Source organism: Apiospora phragmitis, assembly GCF_038363925.1.
Source record: "Apiospora phragmitis strain CBS 135458 chromosome Unknown utg000002l:1.0-5516284.0:1.0-5523493.0, whole genome shotgun sequence".
Classification (NCBI taxonomy): domain Eukaryota; kingdom Fungi; phylum Ascomycota; class Sordariomycetes; order Amphisphaeriales; family Apiosporaceae; genus Apiospora; species Apiospora phragmitis.
In genome coordinates, this window is record NW_027117400.1 from 589,739 (window position 1) to 602,046 (window position 12,308).

General features: G+C 33.8%; 1 protein-coding gene across 1 annotated transcript; it reads left to right on the forward strand.

Annotated features, from left to right (window-relative positions):
• Window positions 1-10,983: 10,983 nt before the first annotated feature.
• Window positions 10,984-11,336, forward strand: PG994_001058 (uncharacterized protein; the record flags this gene model as incomplete). Its single annotated transcript, XM_066852467.1, has 2 exons — window positions 10,984-11,078; window positions 11,228-11,336. 2 exons carry the CDS (start codon window positions 10,984-10,986, stop codon window positions 11,334-11,336), a joined length of 204 nt encoding a protein of 67 aa, XP_066720608.1.
• Window positions 11,337-12,308: the final 972 nt, after the last annotated feature.

Here is a 12,308-nt window from a genome sequence, read left to right on the forward strand (position 1 = left end):
AATTTTAATATCCCGTATAGCTAGATTTATTAAAGAGAACTTTAGAATACCGGCGCCGCCTTGTTTTTAATAATCGGAAAGCTTTAAACAAAGGCTTACGTACGAGAGAACCTAAACGTACAAATCGATTAAACCTTAAGAAGCGCCGAGATTAAGTTCGGAAGTTTAAAGCTTATTTTATTAATTAAAATAATTAATATACGGAACTTATTAAAAATAATAAGGTATTATATTTTAAATATTATAACCTTTTTTTATTTTTATTATATAATATTAACCTGTTTAAAACGTATTATAATAATATCTTTAATTTTATTATATAAAAAAACGGTGAGATATTTCTTATAATTAAGAAATAAAGATACCCATTTTTTTATATCGGCCGTATAAAAACGATATTATATTTTATCGAAGGATAGTTTCGATACCTCTATTAACGTTTTGAATACCTTCGTATAAAAAAGCTCTATATTTTTTTAAAAAACGCCGGCTATAATAACGTCGACCTTATTATTTTTAACGAGATCTAGAAGTTCTATTCTTAATATTAAACGTATAATCCGATATTATAAAGATTTAAATTCTCGTTATAAAATAAATACGATTTTAATTACGAAATTATTGTAAACATTATTTATATTAATAAATAAAACGCACTTTACGTAATCGATTCGAGTACGTTTTTTTAAACGGTTATATTCCTATATTCGCTTAGTATACGAGATATTTAAAATACCTTTTATAAGTATTAGATATATATATACCAGGGACCTTTTAATTATATCTTATACGATCCGGGTACGCACTTTTAAAAAAGAATTTCGAAACTATATATAAATAATAAGAATTATTTATAAGTAAATACTTATCGAAGCTTATTAAGTAATAAATAAGGTTAAACGAGCGTATATTCCGCTACGCAGGGCTTTTAATATCTTATAAAAAGATTTCGGTTATCGTATAGATATCGAAATAGTACTCTAAATAGTAATTAAAGCTTTAAACGATACGGCTGGCCCTGATGGCCTAGTTCTTACCCTGCTCGTATTCGGAATATACCCTCGTATCGACGGGAACTCACCACTATTACTAAAGATCTAAGCACGAAGAAAAGCCGTACAGAAAGTAATAAAGATGCTTTAAAAGATACGTATAAATATCGATATTTACCGAGCTTTAAATACCCGGAATAAACTAACTATCCATAATATTTTAATACTCTAGCTCCGGAGTAAAGTCCTAGTTTAGCGGGAAAAAGAAGGATAAACCGGATTATATAAAATAATAATTATTAAAAACCGTACGATCCGAGTAAACACCCTAGACGGCCTAAAAACTTTTCGAGTAATTTAAATCAAGCCGTACTACCGGGAGGAAACCGGAAAACTACACGATTAACCGTAATTATAAATAGATCCAAAACAGCCGGTAAATATCCTAAATACCGAACCAATAACCGAGGAAATTACGGTAGCTCCCGTACGACGCGGCCGAGGACAACCTAGAAAATATCTATTCCGGAACGCTTAAACTGCTATATTCCTTACTTAAAAAAAATAAGAGAATTACGACCTAATAGTTAAGCTCCGATAAAACGGGGTTATTATTTCGTCCGGATACCTATTTTAAAAGTCTAACGTAAAAAAAATTAATAATCTCGCCGTACGAAGGGTTTTCAAATTTATTCGATTCGACCCGAATAAGTATACCGGCTAAAAAGTCTTTAAAACACGGCTCGTATAAGAGATTAAGGGTAAAACTACGAAGCTATATAAGAAATTTAGGCTTATAGTATAAAACTATGGAGATATAAAAAAGGAGGCTATTTTAACCTAATTATTAATAATTTAACGGATAAGCTAAAAACTCCTTTTAACCTTCGGACCGATCTTGATCCGAAACTTTAATATACGAGGCGAGCTACGCGATATTATACAGGCTTATACTTAATTATATAATAAGTTAAACCGACTAATTTATATACGCTTATTAATAAAATTAAAGACTTAATACCTCGAAAGGATATTATTTTAAATTATATTACCCCTATATAAATTAATAAAATTAAGACTTTATTAGTTTAAAACGTATTATAATTATTATATATAAAATTTAAAAATAACCGTATTAACGTATAACCTTTATTTATTATTTATTATAGAAAGACCGGATATTTTCGATATTATAATAATATAAACCGACGATACGTTTAACTTTATTATAGCCCCTTTTTTTAAAAAAGAGGAAGAAAAGTTAATAAAAAAATAATTCTATATTATTAGAATAGCAAGAACTAAGGTTTTCTATATTACTTTAAAAAAGGTGTTATGTATTTACGCGTACGAACCCCTTTCTTATTTTATTAAGAGCGGTATACGATACCCCTCGTAGCTCGTATTAAAAATAAATATAAATATAAAATAAGAATAATTAAACCCCGATTAAAACCGGAATTACTATATATACAAAAGCTTATTTAATATTAATTAATAATTACCCGTAGCGATTATAAATTAGTAAAAGTAAAGAAACGGTTTTACGCCTTTACCGACGTAAGGGTAACTGTATTAAAAAGCCCCGAGAATTTCCGCCTGTTAGAAATTTAGAGGAAGAGCCGAACTAAATTAACCGTATAAAGAGGAACCCCTTTTTTTAAGTATATATTATAAAAAAGAGACTAAGTTCCGAATTATACGCGAAACTAGTTAAATTATATATAATTATATATTTAAATAACTTTATTATATAATTTATAAAATAATAACCCTTATTAAAATAGAATTAATTACGGTTGGCGAATCGGGATCGAGCCCGGATATACCGAACTTAAATAAACCGACGATTTTTAACCCCGAACTATTTATATACGAAAAAGTTTTTTAAAATACCGAGATTTTTTTAATAGTTTAAAAAAAGAACGTTAACCTCGTTTTTTAAAAACTCGAACTTTTAAAAGTACTTTCTAAAGAAATAATACCCGAATTATTTATAATATATTTCGTATAATATTTCTTAAAATATTATATATTAAAAATAAAAAAAATATTCTTTTAAAAAATATTTAATATAAAGTTTAAAAAATAAACCGAATACTAATTCGATTAAATTAACCGTATATTTTAAAAAGAGGTCTATTATTATTTCGAAAGAAACGGAATTAATATATTAATAAGCGGATCTTTTAAAAGTAAGCTCGCACGACTAGTACCACCGGCCGCTCCCGTATATTAATAAGACCGACCGGTAAAACCGACTTCGAAAACCCGAAAAGAGGATATTCCACACCTTTCCTTAAAATAGACAGTCGAAAAACCGCCGCCTAAACGAAAGACACCCGGTCTCCGTACGGAATAATCGTCCGCAACACCACGGGATACTCCAGGCTCGACGTCTAACCTTAAATTCCTAAACACCTAAACGTCGTAAAATATCGTCCCTTTTCCTTCTCTAACTCCGGTACCGCCGGACCAGACCGTACGATTATTTAGTCCAGCGTACGTTACGAAATACGATATCTCTCTAAACCGAGCTATTTATAATGGTAAAATCGATTAAAATAAAGTTGTTACCTTTTTAAAAATATAAGGGAAAGAAAAGAACTATACCGACAAGCCGTACGACATCTTTTATAACAAAATACGGATATTTATCGGAATATACCGACGGCTAGATATACCAGAAAACTAATACTATACAATCTTTCTAAATATTCTTTCCGGCCGTATAGAGGCATTTTATCTCAATTACATCAAACTCGAAAAAAAATAAAACAAGATATACTATTGAATAAACTCGTATTTTAATATAATAATAAATTACGTATAATATTTTATAAATTAAACGATAATTTTTTTTATATAAGGAAAAATAAGAACGCCAAGAAATAACTTATTAAGGTTTTAAAAATCCTGCTAAATAAACTCAAGCTCGTATAACGAGCCCTTAAAAAAGGATTTAAAAAAGAGATCGCTTTTTATACCTCCGTCGTAAAAGCTTATCGAGAAGTTCCGGAACTTTTACTAACCCTTATTTATTAAAAACTAATATATAAAACGCTATTCTCAGACTTTCGCGTATCACTAATTATAATAACGAACTAAATATTATCGAAATAATATTTAACGGAGGAACTATATTAAAACCTAGCTATAAATACGTACTTAATTAATAAACGGTTTATAAATAACCGTACGAAAAGAAACCAACCAGCCTACGGTAACAAATTACCATATAATAGCCAACCATTAGAACAAGAAAAGATCTAACGACCCGCCGGTACCTTCCGACTAAGATTACAGTACAGAAACCGGAAGTTCGAACGAGAAACCTACCGAATCTGCTATAAGCAAGGCTATTAATTAATAAACCACCTAGCCGAAGAGTAGTTCCGAGTAAAAAACTAATATTTCCAAGCGTACAATAATATCGGATAAGGCCCCCTTTCTTAAGATAAGTACGAAACGTTCGTCCGGGACTAGGAAGAGGATAAGGAAAAACTAGAAGATAACAAAGAGAAGTACGATTATCTCGATTCGGAAAACGCATAATAAGGTATTACTTATTTAACGAACGCCGCGTTTTATTACCGATTTATTAACGAAAATATTTACTCGACAAATATTTAATTAAATTAAGAACGACGAACGAGAAAAAAACTAATAATCGATATTATATCGCTTCGAGAATCGTACAAAAAAGGGAGATCTCGAAAATCTGCTAGGTCGACGGCCGAGATAACCCTATAAACGCTTTTACTAAGAAATCCCTAAATAAAGCCCTCGAGCAGATAGTCTCGACGAATAGCTTCACCGTATATATAAAAGCGTATATCGAGCGGCTAAACTCATATAACAAGTAAGAAAAAAAAGAGATACGATCTTTAATAAGGTGTGACGTAATTCGGTATATAAAAACGCGCATTTATTACTATTATTATTTTTAAATAGTTCTTTTTAATTTATAACAAAAAGGAAAACGCGTTAACGTATAATAATTTTTTTTAATACCGTTATTATTATTAAATAATTAAAATAACTAATTAAAAAGACCTGCTATTTAATAAAAATAATATTAAGAAAGTATAATATTACTTATATAGCTTAAATAGGTACCGAATACCGGATTAGCGTAACCTATCTATACGAGACCTTTATAACGGGAAGACTTATTTTAATAAAGGGAGCTGGCCAAGTCTATCGTTAAAATAAAAAGTTACCAGTATTAAAATAATAAGAACTAAAGTTTTTTATATTACTTTAAAAAAAGTGCTACATATTTACGCGCACGAACCCCTTTCTTATTTTATTAAGAGGGGCATACGATACCCCTCGTAGCTCGTATTAAAGATAGATATAAATAATAAAATAAGAACGATTAAACCCCGATTAAAACCGGAACCACCGTACGTACGAGAGCTTATTTAATATATATAAAACTAAAGAATATCTTAATTAAAAATACGCCGATCGAGTTTAACGGAGGTAAGATTCGATTAAAATTATATAATATCTTTTTCGAATAAAAAAAATTAATTAATTAATTAAAACTTATCGACTTAAAAATTATTAATAAAAACTAATAATACGTTTCTTAACGTATAAAAGGAGTATACCTAACATTTATTTATTAATTAAAAATAACGTATAACCTGTTCATCGCCGCTTAAATATAAACCTTAAAAATAAAGATATCGAGAGCTTAAATAAATTAATTAAGCCAGCTGACGGTGCTACGGTCACCCTATATAACGGCGACCTTAAAAATTAATAATAATATTATATAATAATAATACGAATAATTTAATTAAAAATCAATACAAAATCTTAAAAACATTATTTCAGTCCCGAAACGCTTTTATAACACTTTTAATCTTAGATTCAGAGTTAGATTTAATTATAACGGCTTTCGGCGCCGACGATGGAGGAGTAATAGCCTAGGGTTCCGATGTAACGCTATTTATCTCCCTTTTAATTATTATAGTATCTCGTATACGCGTAAATTTCTGGTTAGGGTTAAGTATTACTCTTTTTTTTTTACCTCTTTCTTTTTTTAAATTACCTTTTAAAATTAACTTCTCGTGCTCTAGTTAGCCGATCTGGCCGTTTAAAGTATCCAGACTCTTCTGGAGCTTCCGGAATAAAACCCGGCGCGTTACGCCATTAAAAATAGTATCATCACTACTAAGCGTATCCGCTAACTCTTTAATTTGGCGGCTGGTCGTAAGTATTAGTAACGCTATAAAGGAGAATTATTTATCGGAAACGTCGGGGGGAGGCTTAAATAGTCCTGCCTCTACCTGGTTTTTTATCCTCCAGTTCCGGCTATTAAAAGGCTTATTCATATCGCGAGGGAATATATTAGTTACGGCTTAGCCGTTAATTATTATAAACGGCCGAAAAGTAAACCTTCTAGTTAGTTCGTAATACTAAAAAAAGTCTTTTTTATTTATATTTATATTATTAAACCCTATATAGTATAAGGTTACCTTTTAATAATAAGTATCCTTTAATATATTAAAAGGACTAAGATCTAAGGGTTATAATAGGTGTGACGAGTATGCCGGAAGGAAGAAAAGCTATATTTTATACTTTAAATACGTTATAATAAAATCCTTATTTACGTGGCTAGCGTAATTATTTAGGATAATAAACCGTTACTAATCCTCGTTTTTAAGCTTTATATAAAGGATAAAAACCTTATTTAGCCACACTAGGGCTAGCTCCTTATTAGTTCAGCCTTTAGGGGATACCGTAAAGACTTAATCCTTTATAGTATCCGTTAACGAGTCCTCCTCTTCCAAAAACTATTACTACTAAACCCATTAACTTTTAAATATAATAAAAGGAGGTAAAGCTCAGCTTAAAGCGTTGTTATATTCGACTATAAAAGCTTATTCTCGGTTAAAGAAGTTTATAATTAGTATTCTCTTTATTCTAATAGGTCTAATAATTATTATATTCGTTTTATAGCCGAGCTAATTACCGATCTCGTCGACGTTAAACCGAAACTCTAAAGGGATCGATTTTAAAATAGGATTATTAAGCCGCTCAAAAAACTCGATAATTTTTTTTTACGGAAGTTACGTTAAGCCTTAAGAAATCTATCCTTTTAGAAAAAGTAGTACCAATAAATAGATAGCGAGTAATAAATCTTTTAATTTAGTATTTACCGAGGATTATATTAATCCCGTTAATTTAAAAAATCCGTTAGGCGAATATCTAAAAAATAACGTACGCCGGTAAGCAGCTTAGATTATACTATATAAAATACTAAATCACGATCTAAAACTTTTTCGCTATTATTAAAGCTTGGAAGGACTTATTCCGTTATTTTATAATCTTGCGGCCGTGAATCCGAGCCCTTAAAATTATTTTAAAAATATTATACTTCTCGGCGGCTTATTTTATTAACGAGCTATTTATAACATCCTAAATCGCGCGTTACAGTACTAACTCGTTAAGTTTACAGCCTATCGAAAAGAGGAAAAGAAAAGGAAAACGATGGTATTATTTAATTAACTATAAATCAAAAGCTAACTGGTTTATATACTGATTTATATGTAGTACTATTAAGGGCTATTTAAATTTAGGGGTCGCCGTTACATAAGCTGACCGTAGCACTGTCAGCTGGCTTAATTAATAAATCTAGAATCTAATACGCGGCTTAAAATATATTCCGCTTAACCTTTATTATATAAAGATATATATTTTAATCGATAACTTATTTACGAATAACGAGAACTTAACCTCCTAGCTTAGATACTTAATCTTATTAAGCTAGGAGATATATCGTACGAAAGACTAGTTTAAAATTTAAAGTAATATTATTTACTAAAGCTCGACTAAATATAAAAGAGTTACCCGGAGCGTATTAATTAACGAGCTATACGGAATAATTTTTAATATAAATAACGGTATCGTATTAAGTATCACGTTTAAAAAAGATCGTATAAACCTTAAGATTTTAAAATATATTAATAACGTTTTATATAAATTCGAGGTCTCTTTATAACTACTTAATTAAACTAGGTATAATAAATAAAAAAAGGCTTATAATTAATATTATATCTTTTAAAAAGTTATATAAAAAAAGGAGATCTCGTAAATTTATTATATTAATAATAAAGATAACCCGGTAAACGCTTTTACTAAAGTATCCCTAAATAAGGCCCTCGAGTAAATAATCTCGACGAATAGCCTTACCGTATATATAAAAGCGTATATCGAGCGGCTAGACTTATACGGCGAGTAAGAAAAAAGAGATACGATCTTTAATAAAATATAACGTAATTTAGTATATAAAAACGCGTATTTATTATTATTATTATTTTTAAACAGTTTTTTTTTTAATTTATAACGGGAAAAAAAACGCGTTAACGCATAATAATTTTTCTTTAATACCGTTATTATTATTAAATAACTAGAATAACTAATTAAAGAGACTTATTATTTAATAAAAATAATATTAAGAAGGTATAATATTATTTATACGGCTTAAGTAGGTACCGAATACCGGATTAGCGTAACCCATCCGTACGAGACCCTTACGACGAGAAGACTCGTTTTAATAAGGGGAGCTGGCCAAGTTTATTATTAAAATAAAAAGTTACTAATATTAGAATAGTAAGAACTAAGGGTTTTTATATTATTTTAAAAAAAGTTTTATATATTTACGCGTATAAACCCTTTTTTTATTTTATTAAGAGGAGTATACGATACCCCTCGTAGCTCGTATTAAAAATAGATATAAATAATAGAATAAAAACGATTAAACCCCGATTAAAACCGGAACCACCGTACGTACGAGAGCTCATTTAATAATAATATCCGTAGTTTTTAATATCTTTTTTTATTAGTTTTAATTAACGTAACGTTAATTTACCTATTAAACCTTCTTAATTTATTCCTCGATCTTTTATAATTACCGATAATATTCTTTATATAATATCGCTTTTTACGTGCCGATTAACCTTTTTAAAAGCTTAATATTTAAAGATAAATTAAGGTATCCCTTTTTAACTTCGTTACTTTATATAAGTCCTCTCGTTTTAAGTAATAATTAATTAAACTTTTTAAAAAACTTAATTAAATCTTTCCCTCGTTATTTAATCGTATTAAGCCGGCTAATAGTTTTCGTATAACGTAAAAGGTTTAAGAAAGTTATACGAAAAAAGGTTTTAAATTCCTCTTAGGTAAGGCTGTTTAGATTAGACTCCTGCGTAGTTTAAATCTATAATAAAGCTTTAATAGCTGCCTTTTTTTTAAATCGGTTAAAAATATATTATATAAGCTAGTAGTTATTATTAATTATATCTTTATTAATTTTAATCTTCGCCGTTAATTTAGCTTCGAATTAAGGGTAAAATAATAAGTCTTCTTTAATAAAAGGGAGGGGTCGAGTAGCCGCGCGCGAGGTTTCTATATAACTAGAGTAACCGGCTGCGGTAATTAAGGTTCGACGGCTAGTAATATTTATCGTATAAGTATTACTTCTCGTAATAACTAGTTCTCTTCTCGTAATATTTATACTATTGCATTTAATTCTTAAAACTAGGCCAGGAATTATTCGTATAAAGGTTATGCTATTATATAAAAAAAACGAGAGAATTTTAATATAAGGGTTTAAACTAAGTAGTACACTTTAACGTTTATTATCTCTAATTATAAGAAGAATTCTTTAAAAAGAGAAAGATTCTTCCTAATTACCGTATAAATATTACCTATTTATATACGTGCTTCTATTTTAGTGCGTATATGCTCGGCATTTCTAATAGGTTCTATAGGAAGCTAGAAATGCTGATCAGTGGGTCGCAAAGGGGCCACGGGCCCCTAAGTCTTATTGACAGGGGTTCATCCCATAACAGTCGCTCTCTCTTCTTAAAAATGTAATATATATGAAGTTCTCTGTCGGCCACACTGGGGCTGGAGAGCCAGAAACATAACTGCACTACACAGGGCCATGGTGATAGTGGACGTGCATTACCCCAGATCGTAAGCATCTGGGGAATAGCCGTTTGGTCTATCAATTCGGAATACACTCCAAGGGAGGTCCAACATTGGAACTACTGGTAAAAGAGGTCGTTTGCCAGTTGTCTTGCGGAGAAGATCTTGGCCGCCCTGGTTTCTTAGCTGCAACTGCCCCCTGTTCCCCAGACCAAACGAGCTCCGAATTCGTAGAAGGGGGCGAGCCAACCTCCTACTTCCACCACCGGATTTTCTCGGAGTCCCCACAACCCCGGCCCAACAGGGCATAAGCAGCATGTTGGATATCAACAGTCCCACTCAAACGGCTCAGCTCCACGTTGACAGACGCCAAGGTAAGTCGCATAATGTCCCCCTATTTTGATTAAAGGAGAGCGGCGTGGACATTGGCACATGTGGAGACACAATATGACCTCTGCTCGAAGAGACGCCTACCCTTTGTAATAAGATAGACGCCCTGAACCGGCCGGGATAATAGTCGATGGCACCCGCATGGCTTCATTAGCATGCGTGAAAGAGCGATAAAGAAGCCACCAATGTCAGGAAAAGGCAGTCCTACACTGCTCCAAACCACCATCATCCTACAGGGCCATATTTCCCTTTCTCGCCAAGGATCTAGACCAGGCATCCTATCCGTGCCGCAATCCTGTGCCGCGTACTGCGGCGTAGTATCTTCCATCCCACCAAGCAGAGCGGTCCATTGTCGTCCAAGTTGGAATCGGACAACGAACTTCGCGTGGAATTACGTTTGGGATGCTCCCATATGGTGCCACTTTCGTGTTTACATCCCTGAGTGAACACACACAGTCGGTACGCTTTGACCGAGCTGTTTGAATCCGGTAGCAATGGAGGGCCAAGACTCACCAGTGGCTGGCTATATAAGGGCATACCTCCCGCTACAATGAGGAGTTAGCAACCAGACCATAGCAAGAAGTTCACCAACCGACCTACTCAAAACAACCCTTCTATACCGCCATTCCTGCCATCTACTATTGTAATCAAAATGAGGCTTGCGGCAATCATTCTCTCCATCGCCCTGTGCCAATCGGCCTTCGCCAAGTGTGGCAGCAAAATGCCAGAGGGGTCAACCATCTGCGGGTAAGTATTTCTTCACCTCAGGGAGACATGCTCTCTAAGCCCTTCTTCCCCCTTCACCCCCTTCCCCTCTTCCAACCTAAACTGGTCAACTCATCTGCTGCATTTCATATGCAGGTCAAGTTGCTGATAAATACTTTCCGTGAACGTAGTGACGCTGGCTGGGCAGTATACCAATGCATGGGCGATTTCCTGGAAAAGGTCGGAGATTGCAAGTACCCCGATGAGCCGTGCAGAGCTGGCGTCTGCAACGGGCCTTGAAAGTGTTGGAGTTGGCTGCAACTCCCAGTCGATCCTTACAGAAGTCGAAAGGGGTTGATGGGTTTAAACATGTGGTTGAGTTGTTAAAAGGGGATCAATGGGTGCGTTGACGTGTAAGGGTGAACTTTTTGCTGGTCTAGATATGCCGCCGGGCTGGAACAAATCACTAGTTCATTACAATTATTGGATTACAGCAAGATCATATTGAACTTGCTTCGAATCGTTCCCTATGATGTCGGTATCTGCATATCTCTGTCGGAGCATAATAGTGAATACTTGCTGCATATTTTCCGCCTCTGATACAGCACACTTGCGTCTCGGACGCCCAGTTAATTCCCCAAGATCGGCTCGTCATCACCCCCACCAGAGCCCATGGCGGCATACATCATATCGAATGGGTACCATCTAGACGCTTCCGAGTTCCTGCTACAGCCTTACGATTTCCTCGAAGAAGCGGGGGTCTTTGTCCGCGGTCTCCCGCGTAGACAAATTGGGCCCCGGTATTCCCGGGTTTGGCCGCGGAGCTGTAGCCCCTCGGTCAGCCAGACCACGTGCTCTCCTACGGAAGCGGTACCATGGGGCCTCACGAGCGATTCCTGCTTGAATCGGTTATCACAAGAAAACCGCTGTTGGCACCCTACGGGGGTGAGCGGACCGAAAGCAGCGGAGCCTTCGGCCTCAGCTTCCGAGGCGCGGGCTACCTACTGAGCGACATGAAGTTGGGATCAATCCTCTCTAAAGCCGACTCGGCCGAGCAAGTCAGGAATAGACCATCACGGATTGGGACAAGCTGCTGTGTGACTAAGACAGACTGCGAAGCTGAACCTGACAGAGAGTTCCATCGGTTGCGGGGTGTCAGCCGGGTAAATTGTACGTTGTAGCCCCTGACGTCTCCTCGAATTGTCAATGTTTCTTTCATTGTACGGTTGTTGGATAGGGAAATATACAATGCACTACGGAATCAACCGGCAC